The sequence below is a fragment of the Littorina saxatilis genome, linkage group LG11 (genome assembly GCF_037325665.1).
Source record: "Littorina saxatilis isolate snail1 linkage group LG11, US_GU_Lsax_2.0, whole genome shotgun sequence".
Taxonomy (NCBI): domain Eukaryota; kingdom Metazoa; phylum Mollusca; class Gastropoda; order Littorinimorpha; family Littorinidae; genus Littorina; species Littorina saxatilis.
This window is the reverse complement of record NC_090255.1, coordinates 31,618,882-31,636,458: the sequence shown is the minus strand read 5'-3', so window position 1 is coordinate 31,636,458 and position 17,577 is coordinate 31,618,882. Positions and strand designations below refer to the sequence as shown.

General features: G+C 41.8%; 2 protein-coding genes across 4 annotated transcripts in view; both read right to left on the bottom strand.

Moving 5' to 3' along the window:
• The window catches only part of LOC138980594 (oxysterol-binding protein-related protein 1-like), a 69,943-nt gene that overhangs the window by 51,781 nt on the left and 585 nt on the right, over positions 1 to 17,577 (bottom strand). For 2 of the 3 annotated variants that reach the window (XM_070353497.1, XM_070353499.1), the window contains exons 2-11: positions 16,316 to 17,027; positions 14,283 to 14,368; positions 13,433 to 13,507; positions 12,819 to 12,930; positions 12,477 to 12,562; positions 4,796 to 4,940; positions 3,790 to 3,902; positions 2,365 to 2,502; positions 1,377 to 1,478; positions 687 to 806 (exon numbers count right to left, since the gene is read on the bottom strand). In XM_070353497.1, coding sequence (XP_070209598.1) covers positions 687 to 806; positions 1,377 to 1,478; positions 2,365 to 2,502; positions 3,790 to 3,902; positions 4,796 to 4,940; positions 12,477 to 12,562; positions 12,819 to 12,930; positions 13,433 to 13,507; positions 14,283 to 14,368; positions 16,316 to 16,511 — 1,173 coding nt within the window. In that variant the 5' untranslated portion in view covers positions 16,512 to 17,027. Of the gene's footprint in view, positions 1 to 686; positions 807 to 1,376; positions 1,479 to 2,364; positions 2,503 to 3,789; positions 3,903 to 4,795; positions 4,941 to 12,476; positions 12,563 to 12,818; positions 12,931 to 13,432; positions 13,508 to 14,282; positions 14,369 to 16,315; positions 17,166 to 17,577 lie in introns of those variants that run through there. The other variant, XM_070353498.1, reaches the window with a different exon arrangement.
• LOC138980604 (alpha-amylase-like) overlaps positions 3,163 to 17,577 on the bottom strand; it is a 335,113-nt gene continuing 320,698 nt past the window's right edge. The window contains exon 12 of the transcript XR_011460399.1: positions 3,163 to 3,732. The gene's annotated coding sequence lies outside the window, so the exon portion shown is untranslated. The remainder of the gene's footprint in view (positions 3,733 to 17,577) is intronic.

Genomic DNA, 17,577 nt, shown 5'->3' with positions numbered 1-17,577 from the left:
AATTTTAAAGCACTTGGAGCTGTGAATTGAGACTTGCGCTATAGAAAAGTGATGTATTATTATTACAGACCTGCAAACCCTTGAAAAGCCTTAAGTGTAGTAATTTAATGGTATTTGGAATCTTTTGGAGGGCCTGGGCCGTCTGAGGGACAAGTGTGATGACAAAGACATAAGAGACTGAGACAAAAATCTGAAGAATTCCAATATACAACCCCCTCCCTCATTACACCCCCGGTATTGGGGTGTGTATAGGATTCGGTCGATGTGTTTGTTTGTTTGTTTGTGTGTTTGTATTCGCATATAGATCTCAAGAATGAACAGACTGATCGTCACCAAACTTGGTGAACAGGTTCTATACATTCCTGAGACGGTCCTTACAAAAATTGGGACCAGTCAAACACACGGTTAGGGAGTTATTGGTGGATTAAGATTCTACAAGGACTTATAGAGGGACATATTAATGGTCAAAGGGAAATAACCTTCTCAGTTGGTGGCAGTGAGAATGGTAAGGACGGGGGTGTTTTTCCTACCTTGGAGGAATTTCTTGTTTTAATAACAGTCACTTCTCTAGTATCTAATGTTTCTGGTTTGATTTCCTTATTTCTGTGTCATGTACTGGCCAGCAGGGCAGTAGCACAAGGATCTACAAGCAATACATCAGGTTTTTGTGTCAGCATTATTCTCACCTGCAAAGAATCCTGCATGGTTCCCAAGGGCATCAACTCCTCTTCATCCTTAAGTTGTTCCCCTTTGTGAGTGTAATGTGTGCTGAAGGCGATGTGCTCGTTCAGAGCATTCATCCATTTCTGAAAGCATCATCAATTGACATAGTGAATCCCAAAACTATACACATTCAACATAACTCTGCAATAGACCTTTTCAGTATCTGAGCAACTCTCGCAAGATATTCGCGAGACACGCTCTTTGTTATGCTTTGAACATTGCAAAAACTTCGAAACCGTGGCTTTTGCAGCTCGCGCAAGATAGCTGTACCACATTCTTTGCTATGCTTTGAAGTTTACAAGAGCTTGGGATACCGATAGGGTCTATTCACTTCAGCTGTACACATGAAAAAATCTTGTTGAAAAATGTTTAAATTGAAAAAGCCACGGCAAATGAAAAGGGAATAGTACATTGTATAATTCCAGAGACAAGACACATAATCTGTCTGGGGAAGAAAAAAAAGAATGCATTACATTAACAGCTGCTAACATAGTACCATGCAAATGAAGATGACTATACAAATCTTTCCTCTCCAAACACACACCCATGCACACACAGAGCGCAATACGCAAATACATCATATCATCCCATAATTGCATTCAAGAAATGAACCAACCATTACAGTTATGAATTTCAAGGCTGCACGTACGTACCTGTCTATGGATGTTAAGATCACTAGTATTCTCCAGGAACAAAGTGTGAACCACACCGTCAGAAAAATAAACTTTGATTTCCTGAGGGGCTGACTCTGATACCTGAAACACATACACAAACAACTCAGCCATTTCATGTAATACCGTATCATCCCAATGCTGGGAAATTCGTGTTGTTGCGGGGATATAGCTCAGTTGGTAGCGCGCTGGATTTGTATTCAGTTGGCCGCTGTCAGCGTGAGTTCGATCCCAGGTTCGGCGGAAATTTATTTCACAGAGTCAACTTTGTGTGCAGACTCTCTTCGGTGTCCGAACCTCCCCCCGTGTACACTACATTGGGTGTGCACGTTAAAGATCCCACGATTGACAAAAGGGTCTTTCCTGGCAAAATTGCTTAGGCACAGTTAATAATTGTCTACCTATACCCGTGTGACTTGGAATAATAGGCCGTGAAAGGTAAATATGCACCGAAATGGCTGCAATCTACTGGCCGTATAAAATTTCATCTCACACGGCATCACTGCAGAGCGCCTAGAACTGTACCCACGGAATATGCGCGATATAAGACTCATTGATTGATTGATTGATTGATTGTTTCCTCCATGCAGAAAACTAACAGCAATGATAATAATAATATTTATAGAGCACATGTATCCAGGGTTAATCCCTGCTCAGAGCACTGTACAATCATTTTGGAAAAACACACAGAGAAAGTATTACATTGTTTACAACTTAAGAATCACACTATCCGGGTGTGTATCTGATTAGGTGTTATCAGCCACATGCACTTATGACAGAATGACCGAGCTCTTTTATATGTGCCACTGTGGTTGATTTTTAAAACAACCCAACTATTTCATGGTGAAATGGTCAACCAATTGATTCTGGAATAACCCCCCGCATCACAGCTACTTTACCTTACACGCTGAAATTACATTTACCCCAGAATTCACATTTACCACAGCAAGGCTATATCATGAATCCTTACCCATAATCGCGCCTCATCCAGGTATTTCATTCCTTTACGCTTGGTCCCCGTGCAGGCGTCTCCTCGAGTTTGAAAGTAGGATAGCACGCCTCGCTCCAGAACAACCCACACATTCTTAAAACCAGTGAAGCGAGATTTCTGGAAAAAAAAGATGCACAAATGTTCAAACAATACCTTGAAAAGAAGAAGAGTTATATGTGATCAGGGGCGGATCAGTTCATTTTATGGGGTTTTTTTTTTCCAAAAGTATATTGTGAAGATATGGGTGTGAAGGCGCGAAGTGCAGAGCCAACGGCGCGAAGCGCCCAGCTTGCTAGGGGGGTCCGGGGACATGCCCCCCCCGGAAAATTTTGAAAAAACCCTAGAAACCCCCCCCCCCCCCCCCCCCCCCTCGTCTGCCCCTGGTGATTATATAGACCCTGCCAAAATTCTGGAAAGGTAACTAACGACAGATTTAGACATTTAAGTCCTCTGAGATATAACAAATTGTTTGTATTTATGTTGTACCCTTATGTTGTAAACTTTTCTGGTGTCTTTCATATTATTGCAAGGTGCTTTGAACTAATTTAGAATCTGATTAATAGAGACAGCATGTTTATTTTCATTTTTCTTCTGATTATAAGATGACTTTAAAAGAAAAAACCATACTCATTGAATGTGAGAAGTGCACTGCTAAAGTTTAAATTCTTTAAGGTTTTTCCTGTTTTTTTATCAACCTGCATCAGATGTTTGGCATATCATTTCTCGTAACAACAACAACTACAACAACAACAAAAGAAGAAAAGCAAAGCAAACCATAACAAGAAGAGCAAACGCTCGATCGAGTCACTTTCGCAGTTCTGAATATTATATGAGGCATCAGATGGACAGGAAGAAATTGCTATTCACAACACAATGAGTCACGTTCACATAAAATTTGAGCCCGGTCACTTTTATAGTTTCCGAGAAAAGCCCAACGTTAAGTTGTGTGTTGCCGAACAGAAAAGGCTAGTTATCTCCCTTGTTTTTCTGATAACGTTCGTAAAAGGCTACAGATGTAAATACTTTGATGTAAAGAATAATCCTACAAAGTTTCAATCACATCCGATGAACTTTGTCAAAGATATAAAATGTCTAATTTTTCCTTTGACGCTGACCTGTGACCTTGAAAAAGGTCAAAGGTCAACGAAACCATCGTTAAAGTGTAGAGGTCATTGGAGGTCACGACTAAACAAAATATGAGCCCGATCGCTTTGATAGTTTCCGAGAAAAGTCCAACGTTAAGGTGGTGTCTACGGACGGCCGGCCGGACGGCCGGCCAGACGGCCGGCCGGACAGACTAACACTGACCGATTACATAGAGTCACTTTTTCTCAAGTGACTCAAAAACTCTACTCAAAGAGGCCCAGACCCGAAAGTAAAAGTTAAAGCAGAAGCAACCTTCACCTTAGCTAGTGGCCCTTCAAACCTCTGAGGATGAAGTTTGAGGGTTTTGATTGGTTGAACTCCCAGCACCTGCTTCATCTGGGGTGTGTGGGCCACTTCACATGCTGTCTGGCCTGCAAGCGAGAAATTGTCTTCCACTGTTATTTTATGTACGATTCGGAAAGATACATTTTGATTTAGTTTTGGGGGCATACCTTCCTCATCACAGGAAAGCACAACACTGGTATACAAAAATACAAAAACCAACAGACCGCTAACGTTCCAACATTTTGAAAATATTTTACAATTGGAATGCTGAGAAAAACATGATTCGTGATGCAGAAAAACTGCTGATGTTTCTCATTCTGGGTATATGTATAACACTTAACAGAGCAGCGTTGGCAAATAAACAGAAACAAAATTCCCACCAAAGTTGGCAAGGGCTGAAGTACTGACAGAAAAGACAGCTCTGATCATAATTTGAAGATACATGTCCTCAGTTAACACAATTACACCCCCATCAAATCACCCATGACCCCTCCCCACAATAATGAATGAGAGAGAGAGAGAGAGAGAGAGAGAGAGAGAGAGAGAGAGAGAGAGAGAGAGAGAGAGAGAGAGAGAGAGAGAGAGAGAGAGAGAGAGAGAGAGAGAGAGAGAGAGAGTCGGTGTCAGACATTTTATTTGTTAGGCCTCCGGCCCATAACAAGACTGGTGACACATAATACAAGCGAACAATGTTTAAAATAAGCAGAAAAGGCAACATTATGGACCTGCATCTTGCAACTGTGCATTTTCCAGAGAATCAGTGCGAAATCGTAGTGCTTTGTAAATATACGTTGCTAATTGAGAGAGAGATGTAATCTTAGACCACGTTCAGTTACACATCTCCCAGAAGCAAACAAGATCTTTCCATTTCATCTACATTTTCATTTATGCTTCAACACCCTCCCCCCCCCTCCCCCCCCACCTCAGAGCCTTGCTCCAATCACCCTCTTCAAAAATAAATTCACACTAGTGTCCTGACCTTTAATATTCCTGACGTCCGGGTCCATGCCATTCTGCAGGAGGTACACCGCCACCTCAGCGTGTCCATGCATGGCGGCGCGATGGAGGGCCGTGTTGCCAAACTCATCTTTACACAGGATGCTTGGCGCACTCTTGCTGGACAACTGAAGAGAAGGAAATGCATTCATTTACTGTACGTGTAAAGGGGAGCCCCCCTTTTACGACTTGAGACCTTTAAATGAAAGGGCAGATGAGCTGGCGAAAGAAGGAGCTGTGGAAGACCAACCTGAAAACAGTGTCCGCTTTAGTGAGCAGAAGACAATCATCACTCTTGGACCTCTCGGCGGCATTTGACACCATCGACCACGACGTTCTCCTAAAGAGACTACAGTTCACGTTTGGAATTGCCGACAAAGCCTTCCAGTGGTTCGTGTCATATCTCTCTGAACGCTTTCAAAGAGTACAAATAGGTCAAAAAGAATCATCCCCTGTTCCCCTGAAGCACGGAGTACCTCAGGGCTCTGTTCTAGGCCCGGTTCTGTTTACTCTATACACACAGGACCTATCTGACGTCATCTCGAGGCATGGCTGCGAACACCACAAGTATGCCGACGACACCCAAATAGAGGATTCTGCTCCCCCCAGTGATTTTCCAAAAGTGGTTAAAAACACTGAGCGCTGCATTGAGTCAGTTAAAGACTGGATGATAGACAATAAACTCAAGCTGAATGACTCAAAAACTGAGGTGATGCTGTCAGGCTCAAGGCATGCTTTAAATCAGATTGACTGTACTTCCCTGACAATAGGCGACACTCAGATTGTCTCCCAAACCGCTGTTAAGGACCTAGGCGTGGACCTGGACTCTGCTCTGACAATGCAAAAACACATTAGTTTTGTTTGTAAATGTGCCTTTTTTGAGTTGCGCAAGATTTCCTCTGTCAGATCATTCCTGACACTCCAAGCCACTGTTCAACTTGTCTCCTCTCTGACCCTGAGTCGACTTGACTACTGCAACTCATTGCTTGCCGGGCTCCCCACTGAAGAACTTGATCGCTTACAGAGAGTCCAGAACTGTGCTGCAAAGCTCATTCTGCAGAAGTCTAAGAAAGACCATGTCACTCCCCTACTTACCACCCTTCACTGGCTTCCTATGAAGTATAGAATCGAGTACAAGCTGGCTCTGTTAGGGTACCGCTGTTTTGAGAAATCACTTCCCCCCTATTTGTCCCATTCCCTCAGTATCTACGAGCCATCCCGTTCTCTCAGATCCTCCTCTGAAAAACTCCTTCGCATCCCCAAAACCAGGACCAAGACCTTTGGTGAAAGAACCTTTAGGTACCAGATTCCGACCGTCTGGAACTCGCTTCCAAGTTCTATCCGTGACTCCAGCAGCCTTTCCTCCTTCAAAACACAACTCAAAACATACCTGTTTCGTAAAGCCTTTGCTTAGCCTGAGTAGACTCTCCACAACTCTATTCTGTTTTGGAACTCTCTACCCTGTATGTGCTTTATGGTCTATTTGTCAATGGTATCTTTGTGTGTGCGCGTGCGTGCATGTGTGTGTGTGTGTGCGTGTGTGTGTGTGTGTGTGTGTGTGTACTTTTAACATTGTACGCTAAGTTTTGCTTAGTGCTTGGGATCTTGGTGTTATGTCTCAGTTAAATGTATGCTTTGTATGCTTGTTGATTTGTGCTAGTTTATTCTATAATGAATCTGTAAGGCGCCTGGAGGCAGGTTTCACGGTAATCAGACTCTTTGATGTGTGTAAACTTTGCCTTCAAATTACTTGCTTACTGTGTTGATTTTCATCATTTTTTCTGCTTGGCATGAGTAAGTATGGTATTTGCAATACAAAAAAATAAATAAAAGCTAAAATGTTTGTGTTTGAGCAATTATTTGAGCGCGTTTTTCGAAGCGAACGTGTGAATCCTGACAGACACCATTTCCTTCTGTCACATGACTCCATCTCAAAGTGTGATTCAACAGACACAAAAATAACACACAAAACTTATGATAATGGGGTTATTAATTCAATTAATACACAAGGTTAGTCTCTGACTAGAGAAAATAGGGAAACAATATCAAATGGGAGCATAAAACCGTTTCTGGAAACATTTTCAATCACCACCGAAAGTGTCTGTCGGTAAAAAAAACACGTGCTTTGTTTGCAAAGCAAAGCCTAATTTTACACATCGCGTGCTTTTGTCTGTTATTCTTGCTTGTGAACATCATTTTATTGATGTTCTTCACTGGAAAGCAGGTGTATCATCAACAGTATCACAAAATCGCAAAGAATGAACATTTTTGTTGTGATCCGACCGGTGTCTGTAGACTGAATCACACGTTCGGCAAACTTCGTTTTTAACGGAAATAACCGAGCCTTTAATCGGAAACGACGTTTCAACCGCTTCATATCGTCTGCAGGAAGAAAAAGAGGAATGCGATACCCAGTGAGTAAAACATTTAATCGTTTTTAGTGCCTTTTGATCAAGTTTTGTTGCGTCTGTCAGCAACGTTCGTCAACCCAACGTTCGGCACAGCGACGCACGCATACGGATTTGCAGCGTTTGCATTCGGAAAGTGAGGGATTTGTGAGTTCGTTTGCATAATTTCAATCGCTAGTAGGTTTTCCCTTCGTCTCCCATTCTTGTGTGTACATGTTATTGGCATTTCATTGTGTAAATTGAAAGTTTGTGAGTAACAGTAGTAAAATCTGTCGAACGTTGGCAACGCTGACAGACGGAAATATCGAACGTTGCCTTCAATGACAGACTGGCTTGGCGATCGTACTTTCGATTCGTAGGAACACAATATATAGAGACAACAATGTGCGCTCGTTACCACAACGGTCATGAACCGGTGTAACACAAAATTTTTACTCCACGAAAAATTGACTCGGACGGAGTAAACTGCCAGTAAAAATCTTGTACGAAAAAAGAACTCACAAGGAACTAAATTTTTACTCCCCAAATATTTACTCCCAGTAAACATCTCGTACGAGAAACTTAGGGCCTACTCCTTCGTTTATAATTCGCGCAATATCCCATTTACGTGCAATCCCGTTTTGCCGCCGTCCCATTTTGGCGACATTTAACAAGCCAAGCGTCATTTTACTCCCGCATCCCATTTTGGCGCAATCCCGTTTCGCCGCTATCCCATTTTTTTTCTTTTTTTTTTCTTTTTACATTTAGTCAAGTTTTGACTAAATGTTTAACATAGAGGGGGAATCGAGACGAGGGTCGTGGTGTATGTGTGTCTGTGTGTGTGTGTGTGAGTGTGTGTGTGTGTGTGTGTGTGTGCGTGTGTGTGTGTAGAGCGATTGAGAGTAAACTACTGGACCGATCTTTATGAAATTTGACATGAGAGTTACTGGGTATGATATCCCCGGACGTTTTTTTCAGTTTTTCGATAAATGTCTTTCATGACGTCATATCCGGCTTTTTTTTTAAAAGTTGAGGCGGCACTGTCACACCCTCATTTTTCAATTAAATTGATTGAAATTTTGGCCAAGCAATCTTCGACAAAGGCCGGACTTCGGTATTGCATTTCAGCTTGGTGGCGTAAATATTAGTTTATGACTTTGGTCATTAAAAATCTGAAAATTGTAATTAAAATTATTTTTTTATAAAACGATCTAAATGTACGTTCATCTTATTCTTCATCATTTTCTGATTCCAAAAACATATAAATATGTTATATTCGGATTAAAAACAAGGTCTGAAAATTAAAAATATAAAAATTATTATCAAAATCAATGGACGTCTACCCACAACACGCCACTGGATGCCGCGTGGTGCCAGTCGTGAAAACCAGGTTCTTTGTCCTACAGTGAGACATTCAAGTTAGGGACTTTGTGACCGCTGACTTTGTCAGCATGGATGGAAAGGTGGAGAGATACAGGGCGGTGATCATCCCCAAGTCAACCCATTTCCCCGATGGGCCAGATCGAGAGGAGATCTGTGTGAAGTGTTTGCGCGCAAAAGACAATGGGAGATACTATGTCTTTCCTAATGTTGATGACATTTCATGCTTGCCAATGGCTCAGATAAAAAAAAATCCCACCAACGAACCATGAACAACAGGGGGGATTACTATTTTGACATGTGACCAAGTCTCATTTGAGCGTTCACAGTGTTACCTGAGAATAGCACACCCCCTTGAATTGGGACCAAAGAAAAAGCGTTGTATATATGCATTTTTGAATGCTTTTCTAAAGTCATAAGTTCATTTGTGAAAAAAATAAATTTTTAGGGATTGTTTTGCTGAATGCATGCAGTTAAGAAATTGACCCCGTTTTCAAATTTAGGGGGTAGGGTTGCCCCATAGCCCACGTATGTCTGTGTGACTGTGTCAAATATCAATCTACTTTGCGTACAAACTGTATAGATGTTTGTTTTTCGATTTTAGAATGATTTCTTAAGCTGGTTAGAACTTCTGAGGTCTACAGGAAACGATAAAGATAAAAAATGTACAAAATATAAGTAGCGTCCTTCATCTTACCATTGTTCTGATCAATACTGTCCCTTTTTTTTGCAAGTTAACCGTTTTTATTAATGTGTTCAAGGAGTATGTTAACAAGAAGAGCAAACGCTCGATCGAGTCACTTTCGCAGTTCTGAATATTATATGAGGCATCAGATGGACAGGAAGAAATTGCTATTCACAACACAATACAGATGTAAATAATTTGATGTAAAGAATAATCCTATAAAGTTTGAATCAAATCCGATGAATAGTTTCAGAGATATGATATTTCATTTTTTTTCCTTCAAGACATACCTGTGACCTTGAAAAAGGTCAAAGGTCACCAAAGCAGACGTCAAAGTGTAGAGGTCACTGGGAGTCACGTTCACATAAAATTTGAGCCCGGTCACTTTTATAGTTTCCGAGAAAAGCCCAACGTTAAGTTGTGTGTTGCCGAACAGAAAAGGCTAGTTATCTCCCTTGTTTTTCTGATAACGTTCGTAAAAGGCTACAGATGTAAATACTTTGATGTAAAGAATAATCCTACAAAGTTTCAATCACATCCGATGAACTTTGTCAAAGATATAAAATGTCTAATTTTTCCTTTGACGCTGACCTGTGACCTTGAAAAAGGTCAAAGGTCAACGAAACCATCGTTAAAGTGTAGAGGTCATTGGAGGTCACGACTAAACAAAATATGAGCCGGATCGCTTTGATAGTTTCCGAGAAAAGTCCAACGTTAAGGTGGTGTCTACGGCCGGCCGGCCGGACAGACTAACACTGACCGATTACATAGAGTCACTTTTTCTCAAGTGACTCAAAAATTATTATCAATGGTTGCTTTAAACAGCACCTTTGGGCAGTTATTATGCACTGAAGTTGTAAAAGCATGTTTTGGGGGTTTTAGGATATAGCGTCTTGGAACGCCAATCATCTTGGAAATACGAATGTTCATATAATTTTTTTTACTGTTTTGGATAGATAAAAAGTTGAACTCTTGGTGCAAACTGTTTTTTGGCCCCTGTTTGACTATTTATTATTTTGGAATATTGTGTGTGAGGGAAACTGCAATCCTCAATATCATGAAACGTGCCTGGAGCCAATTGATGGGACTCGCGCTATAGAAAAGTTATTTATTATTATCATTATTATTATTATCAAGGCATTGATGAGGCCAAGGACAAACAGAGATGACTACCACACATTGTCCAGAGAGCAGCAAGTCAACCTCATCAGGCTGCGTACTGGCCACAACAGGCTCAATGCTCACATGAACCGAAAGTTCAAGCTGGCGCCATCACCAACCTGTGCCTGCGGTCAAGAAGACCAAACAGCGGAACACATCTTACAGCGATGTCCCTTACTAGATGAGGAACGAAAAGAAGTGTGGCCGTCACCAACTCCCTTGCACACCAAACTATATGGCAGTCGACAGGAGTTGGAGAAAACGACAATATTTATCACCAGTGCTGGACTGATCGTGTAACCTCTGCGAACGCCAAGAAGAAGAAGAAGAAGACATGATACCTTTCAAACTCAGGTCTCAAAAAGGACGGAGTCTCAAAATGGAAGTAAATATACAGAGATTATGAACAGAATATGTGAGAAAACAGGTTTTTTTCTTCTTCTTCGTTCGTGGGCTGAAACTCCCACGTACACTTGACTGGAATTTTACGTGTATGACCGTTTTTTACCCCGCCATTTAGGCAGCCATACGCCGTTTTCGGAGGAAGCATGCTGGGTATTTTCGTGTTTCTATAACCCACCGAACTCTGACATGGATTACACGATCTTTTTCGTGCGTACTTGGTCATGTGCTTGCGTGTACACACGGGGGGTGTTCGGACACCGAGGAGAGTCGGCACACAAAGTTGACTCTGATAAATAAATCTCTCGCCGAACGTGGGGACGAACTCACGCTGACAGCGGCCAACTCGATACAAATCCAGTGCGCTACCGACTGAGCTACATCCCCGCCCCAAAACAGGGTTTTAAAATGGAGGAAGTCTTAAATTGGGGGGGGGGGGGGGGGGGGGGGGGTGTCTTAAAGGTCCTTTTTTTTTTATACAGAAATCGGCATTTGACCATTGAAATAATGAGTCTATTCCCTACAAATATCAAAAATACACCCCCCTTCGATCAGGAATGAGGAAGCCAGGGTAGCCGATTGAAAATTCATTATAGTAATTCGATGTAGTAGGATATCCTTATTTGGCAAATGCCGAGGGCAAAACTCCTCTCAAATACCATGCATTTCGTGTGTTTAAAAAAAACACGTGGACAGCGCTCCAATACCCAGTGTCATACTGTTGCTGTGATTGTGTTGGTGTGGCTGTCAGCATAGTGACATGAATTTGATTGGTCGATATTTATAGTCAAAGCACATGCTCTCTGCACATGGAAATCACAACATGGGAAGTGTTAACAGTCTTTCGGATGAGACGAAAAACCGAGGTCCCTTCGTGTACACTACATTGGGGTGTGCACGTTAAAGATCCCACGATTGACAAAAGGGTCTTTCCTGGCAAAATTGTATAGGCATAGATAAAAATGTCCACCAAAATACCCGTGTGACTTGGAATAATAGGCCGTGAAAAGTAGGATATGCGCCAAAATAGCTGCGATCTGCTGGTCGATGTGAATGCGTGATGTATTGTGTAAAAAATTCCATCTCACACGGCATAAATAGATCCCTGCGCCTTGAATCCGAGTCTGGAGATACGCACGCGATATAAGACTTCATATATAATAACACTTCTCAAAAATAAAAACATTTTTTACATATATTTTTTGTTCTAAACATTTTTTTCCCATGGTTCACTCATCATCTGACATAACTTTTTAACAAAATCTAACCATAAGATTATTGAAAAAAAGCAAAAATGTAGACGACCACCTTTAAAAGGGGGGTAAAGAAATGCATTCCATAGCCGCGTGTTTCAACATAAAGTTGCCAAGTTCATCTTAACAGTACACAGAACAATGGGTGCATTTGTACAGGAAACAGTAAAAGAAACACATGTACACACACAAAACATAAAAAGATGCATAGTGTGTGCGTCTTGGGCGTCACTCAGTGTGTTGTGTGCACAGTGTGTGGGTACTGTGTAAGTGCGTGTGTGTGTGTGTGTGTATGTGTGTGTGTGAGTGTGTGTGCGTGTGTGTGTGTGTGTGTGTGTGTGTGCCTGTGCGTATGTGCTTGCGTCTATGTGTGCATACGTGCGAGTGCTGACTCACCACTGAATGTAACAGTTCCATGTTACCAGTGGCTGCTGCATTGAGCAACTGTTCATGCAGTAGCCGTGCTTCATGGCTTGCTGCCGCTGTAACAAGAAATAAACCCCATCATTACAACAACAAAATTCATTTCATTATTAAAAAGACCTTATGTTCCACCCCTGTGTCACCACTGTGGCACGTAAAAGACCTTGGTCATTCTGCCATAAGTGCAGGTGGCTGATTACACCTAAACACGCATACACCTGGGTAGCGCGACTCTGTTGCTGCTAGCTTTCCACTGGGAGGAAGCGACCCGAATTTCCCAGCGATGGGACAATAAAGAAATGAAAATGAAATTACCATCCAGCATGTTGAGCACATGTTCATGGCGAGTGACATCTCGGGGACGATGACCTTCGGAGTTGACTGTTCTGATGTCTGCTCCAAACTCCAGCAGTAGGCCAACCACATCCTGCGCACATTAAAAACAATACATCACACAAAATGAACCCTACGTGCATTGAGCAGGACATCCTACTTTAAAATATCACATCAGCTGGTGTTAACAAATGTCCTTTTAAGAACGTTCAACTGTGCATGTTTGTTTGTGCGTGCACGCTCTTGTGACTGCACATGTGTATGTGTGTAAGAATTTGTGTGTGTGCAAGACACACACGTGTGAATGTGGTATGCAGTGGGTATATTTGTGTGTGTGTGTGTGACCATGTGTGTTTGTAGTGAGTGTGCTTGTGTTTGAGTGTGTGCGTGTGAGTGTATGTCATACATGTATCTTTTGACATGCATACCAGAAGGAACAAATCATTCGTCAAGGACTGTTCCAAGACATTACAGAAGAGGTTTTCGAAAAACGGGTACAGCTAGTACACATTATAAATGACTCTTTCTCTCTTGAACCACCTTATATGTTTGACCATGTCACTTTGATGGAACATTGAACAAAAACAGGTCCAAACCTCTCTGCCAGTGTAAGCTGCTCTGTGCAAGGGAGTGTCTCCTGATGAGTTGATTGTGTTCACCTCTGCTCCTGCCTGTGAGTGAGCACAAAGTTTCAAGCCATTATAGAAAGGACAAAATACTGTCAAAGATAAGAATCTTAAACAAAGCAAGCACAGCGCTACTTAAAGATCTGATAAGCAAAGGGAAGTAAGCGATCTAAATGCAAACGACATGTGTAATAGAGTAAGTGAGAGTTATACGGAACCTGTCTCCTGGCACCTGAGAGAATAACAAGCATTGAAATGAATTAACTGCCACAAAAACTGTCACAGATATAATTTATGCACATATGCTTTACAACTGTGTTTGAAATTGGTGCAAATAACTTGCTATACCGTCGCGATATAACCTTCGTGGTTGAAAACGACGTTAAACACCAAATAAAGAAAGAACTTGCCATAGTAGCAGATGGTTGAGGCAGGGACATAGCTAAGGCGGTAGACTGCATGACTTAAAAAACAGTTCGTTGACACCTCAAGAGTTTGACGTGATTTAATTTTCAACCACCTTTCTGTGCAGACTCTTATGCGCATGATAAAGTTCCTAAGTTCCCAGCCTGGGCCTCCTATTGCAGCTCGCTTATTCATAAAGAAAGCAGCTTGTATTACAATGAGGGAAAATCTCTGACTATAACAGATATGTTGCACTACCTTAATTTATCTTGACAAATAAGCTGGGATAGCAAATTAACATAGTACAGATTCAAAAACACATGATCCAAATCATTGCATCTAATTGTTTGAAGCAAGTAACAGGAATTTCAGAAAGGAAAGAATGCCTGCATGTCGGAAACATAGATTAACTCACCTCTAACAGAGCTCGGACAACAGCGGCATGGCCAAAGTATGCGGCTAAATGCAACGGAGTCCATCCTCTGTTACTTTTTGTTTTCCCTGCAGAATAGAGAGTTGTTAATGGTGACATAAAAGTTTTTATTCACATCACACAGTCCTGCCAGCAATGCTAGATGCAATTACTGCGAAACATTTTCTGAACATCTAAATGCCAACACAATTTTAGACCTTTGTAAACAGGCATGGTAGACACAGCAAAGCAACGGAGTATGTACACTGGGTATGGACTGGGTGGCCGAGTGGTAACGCACTTGCGCTCGGAAGCGAGTTCGACCCTGGGTCAGGGCGTTAACAATTTTCTCCCCCCTTTTCTAACCTAGGTGGTGGGTTCAAGTGCTAGTCTTTCAGATGAGACGAAAAACCGAGGTCCCTTCGTGTACACTACATTGGGGTGTGCACGTTAAAGATCCCACGATTGACAAAAGGGTCTTTCCTGGCAAAATTGTATAGGCATAGATAAAAATGTCCACCAAAATACCCGTGTGACTTGGAATAATAGGCCGTGAAAAGTAGGATATGCGCCGAAATGGCTGCGATCTGCTGGCCGATGTGAATGCGTGATGTATTGTGTAAAAAAAATTCCATCTCACACGGCATAAATAAATCCCTGCGCACCTTGAATATGTGCGCCATATAAATTGCATAAAATAAAAATAAAAATAAAAATAAATAAATCCCTGCGCTTAGAACTGTACCCACGGAATACGTGCGATATAAGCCTCATATTGATTGATTGATTGATTGTACACGCAATTTTCGACTCTACACTCACACACACAAAGACAACCTGAAAATATTGATCAATTATAAAACAAATTGTGGAAAATGCTTGATGAACAAACAAATTAAACACCCAATGATATTTTTCACATCTCAAGCGCCAACACTTAGGTATTAAATTCAAGCCTTCTTTAATTAATTCTGATAACCATATTAAGTGCCCCAAGGGAACAGCTTAATAGCTATCGTGCAAATCATGAGACACGATTATTGTAACATTGACAGAATACACACACGACACATCTACTACATGTACTGTATATCGTTGCCAATCTCTCCTCACCAGGGATCGCGTTTACGCACGATTTTTGCGTATTTGACGCATTTTAAAAGTCGCTGACGCGTTTTTTTCGCCGCGCCGCGTAAGCCATACGCAAAAATATTGTAACTTTTTCTTGCCTTCACGCAGCGCTTTTGCTCTGACTTAATAATCACCCGATCCTGAAACTGACTATAGGGCTCGAGAAGTGACGACACACATAAAATCTGCGCGTCAAAACTAAAGTCCGTTTCTTTTTGCATCGAAGTATCGCAAACGAACGTAACGAGGGTATTACCAGATAATGTCTTGTCGGATAATGAAACAGACATTAGCTGCTCTCCCATCTCGCGCTTCCAAAAGGCGGAAAGTGTGTCTAGTCGTATTAGAGCGGGAAACAAACTCGCAAGGCCCGAAGGTTGGAGACAGCAGGGGTGTTATTCGACAGGCGTGCGCGGAGTTCGACAGGAAAACTCGCCGTATTTAGGTAAGGAGTGTCTTTAAGTCTTTCGTGCGTGTTTTGTTTGTGTCTGTACGTGTTTTCGTAGTACGCAAAAATATTGGTCCGTGACGCATTTTTTTCGTTTCGTTGCGTATGACTTACGCGTTTTTTAAAAAGCTAGCGCGATCCCTGCCTCACCCCCAATTCTCTCACTATGTCTGTTTGTGATCTTCCCCTTTCTTTCCTCATCACTCCAGATTCAAATGTTATCCAAATAACTTTGCCATAATGCTCTCAAGACCATCAAATACTAATGTTCAGTTCATGCAACCCTAGCCCCTGTATTTTTTCACTTCAGTTTGTGCTATGACTGTCCCATGACCCCGATCAGCTTTCAATTATTACAGTAGTACTGATACCATCTCCAGGCTGAAGTGCAAACACCTCTGTACACCTGACACTCATGCACAAGCTGTCGACATAAAAAAAAACACCCACCCCTTACCTTTACAGTTGATGTTGATGTTGACACTCTTGTCGGCGCATGACTGCAGAAGGTTCTCAATGTCTGCGGCGAATCCGTTGCGAGCGTAGTACAACAGTTCTTCTTCTGGGGATGAAAAATCCCCAGACCCTCCAGGGTCTGAACCCGACAGCGAAATCTCACTGCTGGCGCGAAAACTTGACTGCAGCTTTGCCATTTTGATTAAACTTAACAGACTGCTCCTAAATTCCACTCTATCTGTTGTAAACAGAACTACAGCCACACTCTTCAGTAGACAGCATTGCAAGTTCCGCCTGCTCTCAGTTCAGGCAAACATTTTTTTAACTGAAGTAGATTTAAGTGCCCCATTTTCAAAATGTTATGGAGCTTGGCTTTGTAAATAAAGCCTTCAAAAGTGCATCAGATAAGCCATATGACTTGTTAAACTGTCCATAAATATGTCATTGATGGCAGAAAAAAGTCAGCGATGAATGGAAATGCAAGTCCTTGTTTCCTGTGCAGTAACAAGTTTTCGTGATGTTGTTGGATTCTTTCACACTTTTGACAGCTATAGAAATGAAGTGTAGCTCTTTTGTTGAACCACTTCTGTCACCTAAAGGATGACCTACATCAGTTTAACCAGTATGACAGTGACAGGTAATCCTTCATAGAGCAGTTCTGCTCAGCTTGTTTATGTTGTAAGGTGATGCTCCTTCATCGCTGAGTAGGTTCACTAAAAAGAACATCAGACACAATGATTTCAAGCCACTATGCATGCCCGAGAACCCCCTTTTCCTGCTCAGCGCCTTTGGAAATATCATCAATATGTTGGCAAAGTGGGTCATGAGGGAACATTAAATTAGGTAATTCATATGTTCCTGGAATAAAATAAAACAAAGACAGTATTATTACTAACAGACACTGAGACGGGGTCGGCCCGCTATTGCGCGGGGCCGCTATTGCGCGAATCTTTAGGGTTAGGGTTAGGGTTTGGGTTAGATTCGCGCAATAGCGGCCCCGCGCAATAGCGGCCCAGCCCCACTGAGACAGCTCAAGTTGTTTCAAACATGATCATATCAAGAAATGATTTGTTCCCCCAGAAATACAGCATAACTTCAATACTGGACTCTTTACCTGCCTGTTAATATAAAAACAACAACATTAAAACATAAAAACAACGTTTTACGTCTGAGTGCTGTAAACACATACAAGCCTTGGTATACTTGTCAGACTATCTTTAGCGCATGATGATATTATTCATATTTTTTTTGCAGAAAAACTCT